This window comes from Mustela erminea, chromosome 1, assembly GCF_009829155.1.
Source record: "Mustela erminea isolate mMusErm1 chromosome 1, mMusErm1.Pri, whole genome shotgun sequence".
NCBI lineage: Eukaryota > Metazoa > Chordata > Mammalia > Carnivora > Mustelidae > Mustela > Mustela erminea.
Window position 1 is genome coordinate 60,473,204 of NC_045614.1, and position 17,073 is coordinate 60,490,276.

The 17,073-nt window shown below is 40.3% G+C and overlaps 1 protein-coding gene across 5 annotated transcripts; it reads left to right on the forward strand.

Moving 5' to 3' along the window:
• Positions 1-8,418: 8,418 nt before the first annotated feature.
• On the forward strand, positions 8,419-16,671 carry ZNF660 (zinc finger protein 660). Of its 5 annotated transcripts, none has more exons than XM_032343860.1 (4): positions 8,419-8,525; positions 9,573-9,675; positions 11,125-11,219; positions 15,203-16,671. In XM_032343860.1, the coding sequence occupies exon 4, from the start codon at positions 15,371-15,373 to the stop codon at positions 16,364-16,366; it is 996 nt and encodes a 331-aa protein (XP_032199751.1). In that variant the 5' UTR covers positions 8,419-8,525; positions 9,573-9,675; positions 11,125-11,219; positions 15,203-15,370; the 3' UTR covers positions 16,367-16,671. The 5 variants fall into 5 exon arrangements, with proteins under 5 accessions (XP_032199751.1, XP_032199960.1, XP_032199894.1 ...); XM_032344069.1 differs by having other exon boundaries at positions 8,440-8,553; XM_032344003.1 differs by having other exon boundaries at positions 8,440-9,675; positions 11,125-11,210.
• The last annotated feature ends 402 nt before the right edge of the window (positions 16,672-17,073 follow it).

A 17,073-nucleotide genomic window follows, 5' to 3' on the forward strand; every position in this document is an offset into this window, starting at 1 on the left:
CAATAAAAGAAAGAACAAGAACCATATGATACTCTCAATAGATGCTGAAAAAGCATTTGACAAAGTACAGCATCCCTTCCTGATCAAAACTCTTCAAAGTGTAGGGATAGAGGGCACATACCTCAATATCATCAAAGCCATCTATGAAAAACCCACCGCAAATATCATTCTCAATGGAGAAAAACTGAAAGCTTTTCCGCTAAGGTCAGGAACACGGCAGGGATGTCCATTATCACCACTGCTATTCAACATAGTACTAGAGGTCCTAGCCTCAGCAATCAGACAACAAAAGGAAATTAAAGGCATCCAAATCGGCAAAGAAGAAGTCAAATTATCACTCTTCGCAGATGATATGATACTATATGTGGAAAACCCAAAAGACTCCACTCCGAAACTGCTAGAACTTGTACAGGAATTCAGTAAAGTGTCAGGATATAAAATCAATGCAGAGAAATCAGTTGCATTTCTCTACACCAACAGCAAGACAGAAGAAAGAGAAATTAAGGAGTCAATCCCATTTACAATTGCACCCAAAACCATAAGATACCTAGGAATAAACCTAACCAAAGAGACACAGAATCTATACTCAGAAAACTATAAAGTACTCATGAAAGAAACTGAGGAAGACACAAAGAAATGGAAAAATGTTCCATGCTCCTGGATTGGAAGAATAAATATTGTGAAAATGTCTATGCTACCTAAAGCAATCTACACATTTAATGCAATTCCTATCAAAGTACCATCCATCTTTTTCAAAGAAATGGAACAAATCATGCTAAAATTTATATGGAACCAGAAAAGACCTCGAATAGCCAAAGGGATATTGAAAAAGAAAGCCAACGTTGGTGGCATCACAATTCCGGACTTCAAGCTCTATTACAAAGCTGTCGTCATCAAGACAGCATGGTACTGGCACAAAAACAGACACATAGATCAATGGAACAGAATAGAGAGCCCAGAAATAGACCCTCAACTCTATGGTCAACTAATCTTCGACAAAGCAGGAAAGAATGTCCAATGGCAAAAAGACAGCCTCTTCAATAAATGGTGCTGGGAAAATTGGACAGCCACATGCAGAAAAATGAAATTGGACCATTTCCTTACACCACACACAAAAATAGACTCAAAATGGATGAAGGACCTCAATGTGCGAAAGGAATCCATCAAAATCCTTGAGGAGAACACAGGCAGCAACCTCTTTGACCTCTGCCGCAGCAACATCTTCCTAGGAACAACGCCAAAGGCAAGGGAAGCAAGGGCAAAAATGAACTATTGGGATTTCATCAAGATCAAAAGCTTTTGCACAGCAAAGGAAACAGTTAACAAAATCAAAAGACAACTGACAGAATGGGAGAAGATATTTGCCAACGACATATCAGATAAAGGACTAGTGTCCAGAATCTATAAAGAACTTAGCAAACTCAACACCCAAAGAACAAATAATCCAATCAAGAAATGGGCAGAGGACATGAGCAGACATTTCTGCAAAGAAGACATCCAGATGGCCAACAAACACATGAAAAAGTGCTCCATATCACTCGGCATCAGGGAAATACAAATCAAAACCACAATGAGATATCAACAAGTCAGGAAATGACAGATGCTGGCGAGGATGCGGAGAAAGGGGAACCCTCCTACACTGTTGGTGGGAATGCAAGCTGGTGCAGCCACTCTGGAAAACAGCATGGAGGTTCCTCAAAATGTTGAAAATAGAACTGCCCTATGACCCAGCAATTGCACTATTGGGTATTTACCCTAAGGATACAAACGTAGGGATCCAAAGGGGCACATGCACCCGAATGTTTATAGTAGCAATGTCCACAATAGCCAAACTATGGAAAGAACCTAGATGTCCATCAACAGATGAATGGATCAAGAAGATGTGGTATATATACACAATGGAATACTATGCAGCCATCAAAAGAAATGAAATCTTGCCATTTGCGACAACATGGATGGAACTAGAGCGTATCATGCTTAGCGAAATAAGTCAAGCAGAGAAAGACAACTATCATATGATCTCCCTGATATGAGGAAGTGGTGATGCAACATGGGGGCTTAAGTGAGTAGGAGAAGAATAAATGAAACAAGATGGGATTGGGAGGGAGACAAACCATAAGTGACTTTTAATCTCACAAAACAAACTGAGGGTTGCTGGGGGGAGGGGGTTTGGGAGAAGGGGGTGGGATTATGGACATTGGGGAGGGTATGTGCTTTGGTGAGTGCTGTGAAGTGTGTAAACCTGGTGATTCACAGACCTGTACCCCTGGGGATAGAGTATTATGCCTCCATCAGAAAGGATGAATACCCAACTTTTGTAGCAACATGGACGGGACTGGAAGAGATTATGCTGAGTGAAATAAGTCAAGCAGAGAGAGTCAATTATCATATGGTTTCACTTATTTGTGGAGCATAACAAATAGCATGGAGGACATGGGGACTTAGAGTGGAGAAGGGGGTTGGGGGAAATTGGAAGGGGAGGTGAACCATGAGAGACTATGGACTCTGAAAAACAATCTGAGGGTTTTGAAGGGATGGGGGGGTGGGAGGTTGGGGTACCAGGTGGTGGGTATTATAGAGGGCAGGGATTGCATGGAGCACGGGGTGTGGTGCAAAAATAATGAATACTGTTATGCTGGAAATAAAAATAATAATAATAATAATAGGATCTAAATTTCTAATTAAACATTTTCTTTCCTGAAAAAAAAAATTAAGAGAAAAACAGGTAAAAACATTTTGTTTAACCTTCATTTATTCCTTCTCTAAAGTTCTTTTTTTTTTTTTAATAGACCCAAGTTTCTGTCCTTGTCAAAACAAGTTACTTAAACATGTCTTGAAGGCAGGCCCACAGGAAACAAAAAGAGTCTTTATTTTTCTTAAAAAATATCTAATCTTCATTTTTTAAAAATTTGAATTTAATTACCCAACATATAGTACATCATTAGTTTCAGATGTATAGTTCAATAATTCATCTCTTGCATATAACACCCAGTGTTCATCACATCATGTGCCCTCCTTAATGCCCATCACCCAGTTATCCTATCCCCCACCTACCTCCCCTCCTGAACCCTCAGTCTCTCTCTCATAATTAAGAGTCTCTAATCGTTTGTCTCCTTCTCTAATTTCTTCCCATTCCATTTTCCCTCCCCCTATGATCCTCTGTGCTGTTTCTTATATTCTTTCCATATGAGTGAAACCATATGATAAAATACCTTTCTCTGATTGACTTATTTTGCTCAGCATAATACCCTCCAGTTCCATCCATGCCAGTGTAAATGGCAAGATTTCATCCTTTCTGATGCCTGAGTAATATTCCATTGTATACCACATCTTTTGTATCAATACCTCTGTCAACAGACATTTCAGCTCTTTCCACAATTTGGCTATTGTGGACATTGTTGCTATAAACATTGGGGTGCAGATGCCTTTGTGAATCACTTTGTAACTTTGGAATAAATACCTCCTAGTTCAATTGCTGGGTCATAGGGTTGTTCTACTTTTAATTTCTTGAGGAACATCCATACTGTTGTCTAGAGTTGTAGCATTCCCACCAACAGTATAAAAGGCTCCCCCTTTCTCCACATCCTCACCAACATCTGTTCTTTTCCTGACTTGTTCATTTTAGCCATCCTGACTGTGTGAGGTGGTCTCTCATTGTGGTTTTGATCTGTATTTCTGTAATGCTGAATGATATGGAGCATTTTCTCACATGTCTAGTGGCCATTTGTAAGTCTTCTTTGGGGAAGTGTCTGTCTGCCCATTTATTGACTGGATTATTTGGGGGTTTTTTTGGGGTGTTGAGTCTGATAAGTTCTTATGGATCTTGGATACTAGCCCTTTATCTGTGCTGTCATTTGCAAGTATCTTCTTCCATTTCATGGATTGCCTTTCAGTTTTGTTGACTGTTTCCTCTGCTGTGCAAAAGTTTTTTTATCTTAATGAAGTCCCAATAGTTCATTTTTGCTTATGTTCCCCTTGCCTTTGGAGCTGTATCTACCAAGAAGTTGCTACAGCCAAGTAGAAGATGTTGCTGCCTGTGTTCTCCTCTAGGATTTTGATGTACTTTTGAAGGAGATTTTCAGGGAAACAAAATTCCAAATTGACAGTGTTTTTCTTTCAATACTTGAAATATGTCATTTTTCTCTGTTTTTGCTTCTCTTTGGCTCTGGCTGAAGAGGAAAAAAATGTGATTCTAACAGCAGTTTTACCACAGGGCAGTTTTCCCAACCCCCCAACATGCCTTCACGTTTTTCTTCTTGTCTTAATGTTCTGACACTCGTCAGAACAACGGGGTTGATAACTTGATATGCATCCTGCTTGGTGTTTTCTGAGATGTTTGGAGCTGAGATTCATGTATGTAGTATTTCAAATATTTCTTCTAATTCTCTGCCTTGTGTTTTCTTCTCTTAGTACTTTCACTGATTTTACACCTTTTGTCATTGTCCTACAGTTCCTGCCTATTCTATTTTCATCAGTATTTTTTCTGTTATCATTTAGTATGAGAAGGTTCTGGTGCTGTGTCTGCAGGCTCACTGAACTTACGTCACACAGGAGCTCAATAAAAGCATTCCCCAATTCTTTTTACAATGATTTTTACTTCTACAATTACCTTTTGATCCTTTCCCACAAGTCCACCTCTCTGCTTACAGTGCCCATCACATATTGCATGCTGTCCACTTTTTCTGTTGGAGGCTTTAGCACATTAAGTGTGCTTGTTTAAAATTCCCAGTTTTATAATTCCCCAATCTCAGTCATATCCCGGTCTGGTTCTGCTGTGGGCTCTGTTTCTTTGAATTGTGTTGTTTTTGCCATTTTTTAACATGCTTTGTAATGTTTGATGGGAATCTGGACATGATGCATTGAGTAAAAACTACTGAAGTAAATCTTCCTTTAATGTGAATTGTGTTTTTTTTTTTTTTAATGTTCTGGGAGTTACTCCATGCTCAGTGTTTTTGGTGAGCCATAATATTTGAAGCCATAAATTCCTCTGAGGTGCTTTGTATTTTGTGGGAGGTTTTTGTTGCTTGTCTCTACTGTTTGCTTTGGGTTTCCCTGGATACTTTTTCCTCGTAAAGTAAAAAATAAATTTTCTAGTAAAATCTGAGAGTTGACCTTCTTTCAGTTGAAATCATGTTTTGATATCAGATCCACATTAATATAGTGGAAATGTAGGGGAAGTGTTGTGTAGTTGTATGGTTAGATCTTAGGGTTTTAGTGAAAGTGTGTCCCTGAGACTTGGTCTTTACAAGTGCCTCTTAGACTCTTGTTCCCATTAGCTAAGAGAATAGAGGAAGCTAGTGTTGGGTCCCTTCCTCTGCATAGAAACCTGAAGGGGTCTAGATTTGGGTATTTTCCTTTCCCCGGGTCAGCTATGCTGTGGTCAAACCCAAAGTGCTTGCTCTGCTAACATAGTTTTCCTTGAGGGAAGGATCTTTTCAGGAGAACAGAGGGTACTGGGTGTGTTCCAGATGGTTGCTTCTCTAATCTTCCACACAGAAGTTGAACGACTTTTCCTTGACCTTCATCGTGACAATGTGGTGGGGCTACTGAAGGTAAATCATAGATGTGTGGAAACCCCCACCAGAATTATCCCTCTCCTGGAGACTTTCACCTTCCATCCATGCTCACAGGAACTCCAGAGATTTTTCAGTCTTGGGGAACATTTGCAGCCCAGATCCTGGCTCGTGCAGACTCTTATACTTTTGAGGCTGTGAGTGTTCTGTATTCATCTGTCTCTCCAGTTTTTGTGGTGGCAGTTTACCTTGAGATCTCAGTTCTTTGATTGATTTTTGAAGAATTGTTTATTTTCAGCTTGTTCAGCATTTCTCTTATTACAATGACAGGAGTGATGATGTCTAAGCTCTATATATATCAGACCACAAACTGGAAGACTGTTAATCTTTCTAATAACAAGTAACCTTAGCTTGTTCCCTCTGCAAATAGCTCCCTTTCATACCCTATTGTTGGAAAAATGAGGAGATATAATGAGCTACTTCCACTGATTTTTAAAAATAGGTTGTCAGGAGTTGCTCAGGGATTTGTCACATCATAGAATGAAATCCTGATTTGTTATCAGTAGTTATAAAGCCAGGTCCATGTTCCTTGTGTAAGATACATATGTACATGATTTGCTTCACATGATAAAAGAAAAAGTTAAAACAGAAATAACTATGTTAGACAAGATGAAATGCATGGAGTGCAGTAAGAATGTCCAGCCTGCTCCAGTCAGAAAGGTATTTGAGCAGCAACAGTTCCAATAGGCACGGATGAATCTTCCTGTGTATACCCACCCTGGGACCTCTGTTATCCTGGGCTGTGTCCTTAAACCCCAAACACATTGTCATATGCAGTTGTCAGTCCTTCTAGCCATCAAGCTTTGATGCTCTCTCTACCCTGTTAACTGGTCCATAGGAAATATGAAACAGCTCCAGCCCCCATGTCACCCATTATCCAAATCAGTGCTTTTCCACACTTGTTTTACAGAGCATAGGCACATGAGAATTATGCGGGGAAGAGGTACAAGTTTTTATGATAAGTTCTAGAGAAGACACATGGGTTCTGGGTAGAAAATAGGTAGAGGGGAGGGGACAAACTTAGTCAGAAGGCGTCCTGCCACATCCAAGTCTGGAGGCAAATGGGACATGAGCACTTCCATCAACTGTCCTTTGAGGACTGTGACCACAGGGATTGAACCACAGCCTTAAACCACCCACCTTTGGGAAAAATTGCAGGAGAGGAAATGGGGATGGAATGCTGTTACTGTGGTCACTCAGTTGGCTCCAGGATTACAAAGGTCAGGGCTAGGTCTTCATTTCTTATCTAAACAAGGCCCACACATGGTCCAGCCTGAGAGGAAGATGGACATTGACCAATTTCAAGGGAGCTATTCACTGAGGATGAGCACTTGCCTCTTAGCTCCCAAAGAACCAGATCCAACCATGAAGGAAAATATGGTCAATGGCCCAGATGTTTTTGGTCTAACAAGCCTGGGATAGAGATGAGGGATCCTACTGGTGAGGCTGTTTCTTGTTATGTCCACCACAGCGATAGGACTGCTAGGAGTAGAGACCCAGGAAAACACCCCCTTAGAGGTAGGCCATGGTGCTCGGCCCTCAGCTTAAGACAGTGGACGCTGACATGGCCAGCCCATGGGCATGTGATTTGAGAGGCAGTAGTGTCTCCAAACACAGTGTTATTTATGGAGTTGACCTCAACGTCAGAGCCTGGCTGGAGAGCCATTATACATGTAACATACAAAAGTATGAATTGACAATGTTATCCTATAAGGCTTCTGGCCAACAGACTTAACAATAGTTAAGTTTCGAGGGAGTCGAAATGTAGATATGTGTATTTTCCTTTTACTGTCAGGGTCACTGTCCCTAACCTAATAATGCCATTATTCTAGGAACAAATGCATATGCAGAACTGTTTCTCATCATGTCCATTATTTCTAAGCTGGAATACTGCATGATTTCTCATCTGGAATACTGCAATGACCTCTTAATCTCCCTGCTTCTACTCTCACCCACCTTCAGACTGTTCTCAACAGAGCAGCCAGAGCAAATTTTTAAAATGTTGTGTCACCGATTGAAACATCCGTGTGTGAGAATTGTTTTGTTTCGTTTTTTTGTTTTGTTTTGGTTAGGTTTTTTTCTGAATGAGCAGGGACTATGAGCAAGAAATCCATAGAATTTGTAGAACAAGTTTCTTGGCTAGTTTTGTGTTTAATAGCTAATAAACTTTAGATATGTGTCAAGAAAAGAAAAAAGTAACATCATTTCACTCTTCGGTTCCATAACCCTCCAGTGTTATTACTGACACATCCAAAGCCCTTATGGTCTTTAAGGTGTGAAATGTGCCCTCCACCTCCCTCCTGATTCAAGGACTTTGCTCCTTATGTTCCCTCTATTAGGAACACTCTTCCTCCAGATGTATTTATTTATCATTGCATCCCCTGACCTGAAAGTACGCCTTACGAGTTCATTTTCTTCACTACCTCATCAGCAGTGTCTAAACGAGTGGCGTACTAGGCACCCCACAGTGCCATTTTATATACTACCGGTAAATAGGAACTGATTCTGGCTTTGCGGCTGAAAGGCGCGGCACACGTGGAAGGGAAGACGACTTTGCTAGAGCAAGGAATGTGACTTCAGTGAGCCTCTCAGATGGAGAAAGGCAGCCTGTCCCCCAAGCTGATTGATTGCTCTTCCCGCCCTAACCAGGTCTCCTCCTCAGACTCCACCACTTCGAGAGTCCTCTGGAGTCAATTGGCTGAACTCTCTGAGCCCTTTCATCCTCCCAGCCAATGACAGGGCAAAAACTCTGCGGGAGGCGGGGCCAGGGTTCCCGCGATGCTGAGAGACTCCTGAGGGATGGGATGCTCCCCCCCTCCAGGGCACAGAGATTCCGAAACCTCCAGATGCCTAGAAGGGCCCGGGGGTCAAGTTGAGAGTTAGTGGCGAGTCAGTGACGCAGTTCCGTCTCCGCTGTGTTCCGAGATGTGAGTCTGGCGCTTTCGACGAGATGTATGCGGCAGCCTGGCGTCGGGGTTCGGTCAGTGTTCTGGGAGAGGGTGGGTGACACCGACCGGGACCCAGGCCTCCTTCAGCGCAGCCCCTGCGGCGACGGGGAGGAGGTCTCTCAAGGGGTAGTCGAGGGCCTCTCCCTCCCCTCGTTCGGCTCTGTCCCGTTGTCTGGGGTCTCATCTCCCACACCGCGTAGCAGCTCGCTCTGATAGGGCTGACAGTGGTTATATATACAATTTTGCCGTCCCCGCCCCTAGCCAGCAGGCCGCCCTGGCAATAGCGGTCTAGAGTCCAGCCAGGCTGCACGGACTCCACAACCCCAATTTGAATCGAATACCATTCCAGTCCCCGTTGTGTTCCCAGTGAGCAACCGAGTTTTGCAGGAGATTACTCGTTTATTCATTCAGTACTTATTGAGCACCTACCACTGACTGCTAGGTCCTGGGGGTGACAGTGTGTACAAAGCAAAGGTGTTTTCTGGTAGGCAAGAAATGGAACAAGCTTGAAGGGCTAGAAGCCGAGTCTGGAAATCTGGAGAGGTTGAAAACACAAAACAGATTTTGAGGGCTAGTAATCCTAAGAACTAGGTAATCATTAAAAATAAACAAAGAAACAAGAAAACATTCACTTTTCATCCTCCCTTTAGAGACTTAATTTTTCCTCTCTAAAGACACTTGACTCAAAGTTCCCTTCTAATCTCCCTGCTGCAAACTTTGGCTGGAAAGCAGGATTGCAGGTGGAATGCATTTTGCAGTTAGAGAAGGATATGGAGACTTAGATGTCAAACAGAACAGGTGAGAAGGAGCAGCTGTAGTTTGATGGAATGAGGATTACCTTTAGATACAGAAGATTTGCCTCTTACCAGCCATACTACCTTTGGCATGTCATTCAATCTCTGGGAGCTGCATTTCCCCATCTTCAGAATGGGAATGATCATCCTAGCTTTTCATAGTTCTATAGGAAAGGAAGTTACCCAGGGGTGGGATACTGCCCTGAGTGTCTGCTTGGAGTTGATCTCAGAGAACGCAATCTCTCTTCTGTTTACAGCGATAGGACACCCCCTTAGGAACTTCCTCACCAAACCCGAGGAAGAGATCAGGCAAGATTTTTGTGCTGGGCAGATTCTTCGGACTAAGGCTCTGCTGGCCAGGTGAGACCTATACTGTGAAATTAGTTATAATTTGACAGGAATCTTCTGACTAGAAGAAGAACCATGGCTGAAAGGGAGCATTTCTGTATGGCTATTTATTGAGGACGAGAGAACCAGAGGAGTAGGCGTGAGCCTTCTGGACCTTGAGGAGTACAGTTTAGGGATGAGAGGAAAGGTAATATAGTTGAACTCAAATCTTGGTGTTAGGAGACTTGAATTTGAGCTGCAGTTTTCTTCTAAGTTTGTTTCCCCATCACACTTCGATAGAAGACAGGGAGATCTGGGTGATTCCTTCCAGCTCTGACATTCTGAGAATCTCTGAGTATTTAGACTAAGTCAGCTGAGTATTGGAGCCCCTGGATGGCCCTGTTGAGACAGCATTGCCAGGACTCTATATATACTGTCATGGTGTTCAGATAATATGAAGTACGAAAGGGATGAACAAGTGGAGAAGGGATGGTGGTAGTCATGTGTGAAGGGTGCAGTTCTTATCACCCCTACACCCAGATAAAATCAGAACCTTGAACTTGTTTAAGATTTCAAATCACACAACATTTACTGAACCTTCTTTGCACTAGGTACTTTATGGAATTCCATCCATGAACACCATGGGCCTTGCTTTCAGGGGCTTAGAGCTTAATGTGTACTTGTGAGGAGAAGTGACAGAGACATACATCCAATTCTAGTATAAGGCAGCCCTAGTTTATATTACAGATTTGTTACTGTGTTCTTTTTAAGTACAGAAATTTCTCTATGGTCAGATGAATTAGAGGTGAAAAAACAAAAGCATGGAAGAAGGGGAATGAGTTGGGAGACAACTTTAGGAATGCAGGATGGGTGACCATTAGAGGGTCTGCTACTCTCTAGGTGTCCAATAAGTGTTTGCTGAATGAATGAACAAACAAATGGGAAATGAATGAACAAATGATAGGAAAAAGAATGATGAAATCCAGGAATTTCCAGGAAAGCATAAACTTGTATTAGAGTGGATACGGAGGATGACTGAAAGAAAGAAATTCAAGGTTATCAGATCCAGTTCTGAATATCAACAATGGTAATGTCACTAAGAAAGATGAAGATGTAGGAAAACGCTTTAGATGAGAAGAAGAAGAATATGTCAGGAATGCAAATTTGAGAATAAGACAGCGGGTACAAAGGAAGTTATGCAAATCTTTTAGCTCACTGAGACAGATTTTGGTTAGAAGAGCAGGAAGGGAAAAAGAGAAATGCACAAGGATGTGCCATAAGGAAGCCCAAGGTGATTCTGGGGGAACTAAGAGGGAAGCAAGACTTATCAGAAGATCATCTGCTTTTGTTATGACGTCAGGCTTTGTTTTATGTGCCTGAGATCAAGGAGTCCTCTGATAATTTTCTCCCAGTTCTTTTTAAATCTCTTTTTCTCATTTCAGTTTTTATATTTCATTCATCTGTCTGTCTGGAATTTTTCAGGTATTCCCTCTTATTCGTCACTGTATTGCAGCTAATCAGTAACCAAGGGCCATGTGACTGCTGCTCACAGAAACCCAAACAGGCAGGTGATGCTGGTGAGTTGAAGGAATACAACCTTCCAAGGTTTTCGGACACCTGGAGAGTGGCAGACCCTCTGATGGTCCCCCATCCTGCATTCCTAAAGTTTTCTTCTTAACTCATTTCCCTTCCTCTATTTTTTTTTTTCACCTCTAATCTATCTGGGCTAATCTTCCTAAATCTTTTTTTTTTTTTTTAAAGAAAACAAGTTTAATTGAAGTATAGTCGATATACAATAGTATACCCTAAAGCGTTATTTTCCTAATTCTACTTTTAGGTATGATGATATGAAATCTATTGTCCAGGTTGGAATATTTTCATGAGTTAAGGGGACCACTATTAATAATGATGCTGGAATGATGCTGGTAACTGTATTCTTGACAAGTGAAAGTGAGAGCGGAGAACAGCAGAGTAGAAAAAAGAATATAGAGTGGGGAAAGATAATGAGGATGGTTAATACTTGTTACCCATTGACCATTGAATTATACCCATATGTGCTCCGTAATTTCAGTGTTCTGGCTCAATCACTTCGTGCAACTTAATTCTTTCATCTGTTCATTCAAAAAATTTTCTTTTGGTGCCTACTGTGTACTTGGAACTGTGCTGGATTATGGGAAGACAAAGGTAAACAAAATGGACAAAATTCCCACCATCATGAAGCTACGTGATAGTGTAATCACCCACTTATTTCTGAGTACGCTGGCCCTGTGCAAGCTTCCTTTTTTTTTTTTTTTTTTCCCTTTTTTCTTTTTTTTTAATCTTCCCCTCCCTCACAAAATTGTTTTTGAGGAAACCATTCCTTCATGTTCTGGAACTCAGCCAAAGGTTTGCCTTCTTAAAACACCTTTCCCCAAGTATTCTGGGCCCCAGTAATCGCCCCCTTCCCTAATACCATTTACTTTTTGATTGGGTACTTTGTAAATCTTAATTTGGTCTCCTCATTTTTCATGATTAACCCCACTATAAGCTCCTTAAATGTAGGTTTGATACTTCATGCTTGTATTGGTATGCTCAGTTTGCTATAACAAACTTCCACAGACTGGGCAGTGTAAACAACAGAAATTCATTTTCTCACAGTTCTGGATCCTGTAAGTCCAAGATCAAGGTGACCACCTAATTCAGTTTCTGGCAAGAACTCTTCCTGCCTAATAGATGGCCACCTTCTTGTTCTTTGCTCATATGGCCTTCCTTAGTTTGTTTAGGGGAAAGGAGGCAGGAGTGGAAGCAAAAGTGAGGTCTCTCACGTCTTTTTATAAGGACACACTAATTTATCAGACCAAGCCCTTATGATCTCATTTAACCTTAATTACATCCTTAAAGGTCACATCTTTAAATATAGTCACATTGGGCGTTAGAGCTTCAATGTGTGTTTTGGTGGGGGAAAGGGGAAACATTCAGTATGTAACCATGCTTTATTTTATTTATTTATTTTTTTACATTCACTAATGGTCGTTATTGCTTTGTGACAGAGCCATGTAAATACCTGGCTATTAACAGTTTCCATAGACACCTTTTTCCTGAAAGCCATGAGACTTATCTTTTCTATAGCAGCTTTTAACAACAGAATAGTTACTATAGTAGTTAGCTGAGAAGATTTAGATCAGTCATGTCTAGAAATGAGACATGCTGGGGCTGGCTTCAAGGTATTGTCTCATTCTGAATCTCTAAAATATTTTGTTCTAGTAATTATGTGGATCCTCTAAAGTCATATCCCAACTTTTTATAAGAAATACCATAAAAATAATTAAGATATAATACAAGTTAGCCGAAGATAATTTGCTAGCAACATGAGAGACCTCTCTAACAGTAAATACATAAACTTACCCACCTGTTCATCCATCTGTTCATTCATACCACAAATAATTATTTTCTACTTTTCTGTAATAATACTTTTTATTATTTTTATTATTTTCCCTGCTAAATCCAAACAAGAAATGTGCACAGAGTAGAATGCTCAATAATTATGCTTTAAGACATGTATAAAGAAAAGAGTTTCAGAGAAGATTACAAATGGAAAAGAAAGAACCATCAACTGTCTCAGAAAACTCTGGAAATGGCTTAACTTACTGTTCCACTCTGCTCTGCAGGCCCCTGGCTTCTCACTGAGTTTCCACCTCTTTGATTAGGAGAGGTAGTATGAGTTGTGAGTATACTTCAGGATCTAGCAAGAATCCACCCCTCCCCACTGTTTTCTTTGCCTCCTGTTTATATTTTGAGCACAGATTCTTATATTTGTGTCCCTGTATAGCATCAATGGCACCTATATTCCTGAAATATGAACTGTAACCTCATTTGGAAGTTCTCTTCCTTTCTTGCTGGTCTTGAGCACTCACCCTTAGATATGTTCCTCCTCCAGAAATTGTGACTCAGCTTATTGAAAAGCTGTGAGACAGTGGAAACTGGTCAAACGTTTTTGAAAAGCAGTAGGCATCACTGCAAAACAATTTCATTCCCTCTGACCCAATAATTCCTTTGTGGAACTTTTATCCTAAGAATATATTTCAGTAGGAAGAAAACTTTGTGTAAAGTGATCATGATAGCATTATTGAAGTGGTTAAGTAGCAGGGAGCAACAGAAATGTTGAATGCTAGCAAAATTGTGGGTAAATTATAACGACTTCAATTGGTAGTGTATTATATAGTCATAAAATGGTCTTATGATTAAATAGCAATGTAGAAAATTACATATGGTAGGATGCAAAATTATATGTACTGTATACTTGCAACCATATATAATCTAAGTATGGACAAGTTTGAAGAGGAATATAGTAAAAGGAACATTAATTATGTGTTAGTATCATGGAGTCATTTTTCTGTTTTCTTTTATGACCCCAATCCCCTCCAGATTTGAGGTATGCTAGAGTTACCTATATATCCCCAAAGTAGAAATAATTAATTGTGGTATGAATGAACAGATGGATGAACAAGTGGATAAGTTTATATATTTACTGTTATAGAGGACTCTCATTTTGCTATATATATACATACATATATGACATATATTACATACCTATATTACCTATATATTTTATGTCAAACTCACTGAGAAGTTCCTGCTCATTCCTGACATCGGTTTCATGTATTAGCACCTTTTGGTTGTTCTGTCTACTTTCACCCTTTTGTCAAAGTTAGATACTTTGTATCACGCAAAGTCTTATCAGAGCATGACCTTACCCTGCCATGCTTTAGCTAGCCCTGTTCCCCAACTCAGCGTTTCTCGTTTGCACAGGTGATAGTTCATCAGAGGGATAGCTTGGTGAGAAGCAGACAGAATGAATGAGCATATGTAGCTGGATCCAGCTACAGAGTAGTCCCTAGAAAGTAGGTTATTGTATGATTAGGCTCCAGTAGGCTCTGTTACTTGAAGAACAGTGTTACCCCTTACTAAGACAGGGCTTAAGAACAGAGATGTAAACGGGCCTCATACCTGGACATAGAGCAAAAGATGAAATCTTAGTCATACCCTAAGACAATTGCAGTTGCTGGTTTATGAAACAATTCTTGAGCATCTATTTTGTGCCAGCCATTATATCATTGGTATTAGGGGAATAGGTCAGCAAGAACTAAAAGCCAAACTGTTTTGGAGAGCTACTGAGCTAAGGATCTTTAAGTTAATTTTTTCTAGGGACCAGATGAGGAGTTTGATGGCTCTAATCCTGGGAGTAGATGTGAGACAGGAGGAAACAGGGTGGGTTTTATATTACTCATTGCTTACCCTGATGCTGGACTTTTTGGGTTCCCCTCTTGTCTTTCCATAAGCCTTTATTTACTTCGGCATCTGGGTCTACCCTCATTTTTTTTTTTTTCATCTTATTTTTGATCAGTTCCCCCTGTCTTTGAACATTTCCTCTTGTTTGTGAGACCCTGTGATGTATTACATCTTGTGGTCTTTGGATAGAGAATAAGTGAGACCCTGTGGTGTGAAATTCTGCTGTATACCACATCTTGTGATCTTTGGATGGAGAATAGGTGACATGTGCAATTTCTGTTTCTTCTGTTAGATGGTGGAACTGAGGAGGTGTTGATCCCAAAATCACTCCTAAAACGTGAGAATCTTACACTTTGAAGAGAAACACAGAGGTGTTTCCAGGGAAGTAAAAATTTAGAAAGCTCTTCTGAAGAGGAAGAGAAGATTCAACAGGCCATTGTGATGCTTCAAGCAAGAGAAAATGAGGAGAAAGACGAGAAGCTTCAGGCATAAGATAGTTAAAGACAATACAACACTTACAGAAGTGAGTGAGCATGAATATGAAAAAGATGGTAGTGAGTGCTTGGATCCTGCAACGAATATGAGAATTCAGGCTGAAAAGAAACAGTATATATGTACTGAGTGTGGGAAAGCCTTTAGTCAGAGTGCAAATCTTACAGTACATGAGAGAATCCACACAGGAGAGAAACCCTATAAGTGTAAGGAGTGTGGAAAAGCCTTCAGTCATAGCTCCAACCTTGTTGTTCATCGGAGAATCCACACTGGACTGAAGCCCTACACATGCAGTGAATGTGGGAAATCTTTCGGTGGTAAGTCTCACCTCATTCGGCACCAGGGAATCCATAGTGGGGAGAAAACTTATGAATGTAAGGAGTGTGGGAAAGCCTTTAGTCGGAGTTCAGGTCTTATTTCACATCATAGAGTTCACACTGGGGAGAAGCCCTACACTTGTATCGAGTGTGGGAAAGCCTTTAGCCGTAGTTCAAACCTTACTCAGCATCAAAGAATGCACAAAGGAAAAAAAGTTTACAAGTGTAAGGAGTGTGGGAAAACATGTGTTTCTAATACAAAGATTATGGACCATCAGAGAATTCACACAGGGGAGAAGCCTTATGAGTGTGATGAGTGTGGAAAAGCTTTCATTTTAAGGAAGACCCTTAGTGAACATCAGAGACTTCACCGTAGAGAAAAACCTTACAAATGTAATGAATGTGGGAAGGCTTTTACTTCTAATCGAAACCTTGTTGATCATCAGAGAGTTCACACTGGAGAAAAACCTTATAAATGTAACGAATGTGGCAAAACCTTCAGGCAGACTTCTCAAGTTATTCTACATTTGAGAACGCACACTAAGGAAAAGCCCTTTAAATGTAGTGAGTGTGGGAAAGCCTATCGTTACAGCTCACAGCTTCTTCAACACCAGAGAAAACATAATGAGGAGAAAGAAACATCATAAATAACATATATTGTTGGTAGTAGGCCTAATTGCTACTTTTTGGAAAAACAATTTTTCATTATTCTTGACCTTAATTAAATTTCTATGACTCTATACAGGGAAAGTAACTAGAAGCAGACAAAGATGATCAGAGGGATATTCATACTGGCATCATATATAACTGAAGGAAGAGAACTAGATTTTCAGTAGCATAGGGTTTAAATGAATGGTGGTCTATCTACATGATGGTTTTATAGCCCTTATAAACATTTTTAAAGAATAATGCCATGAGGAAAATTATTTGTATAAAATGGAAGATAAAGAGAAAACAAATTTGATCCAAAATTTTTTTGATGCAAATTTTTAAAAAACATGTACCTATAGGAGAAAAATTTGAATGAAATAATACTAAACCAAAACGTTAACATTGATTATCGTTGGGTGGTAGGATTATAGGCGATTTCTATTTTCTTTATACTTTTCTATGCTTTTAGATTTTCTACAAGAATATACTACTTTTATATTCAGGAAAGAAGTAGAGTATTTTTTAAATACAATAAGTACATGTTCATTTTCACTCATCAGTGTTATGAAAGGCATGTAGAACATGGGCCCTAAACTCATGGGATTCCACCCTAATACTGACACTTGGTAGTGGTGGAAGCATGAGCAGGTCACTTCCTTTAAGAGCCTGTTTCCTGTTTGTTAAATAATAAACATCAGTTGTT

Bases quoted from the DNA above. Each gene is read 5' to 3' on its own strand.
- ZNF660 (XM_032343860.1), top strand. From the start codon at position 15,371: ATGAGGAGAAAGACGAGAAGCTTCAGGCATAAGATAGTTAAAGACAAT.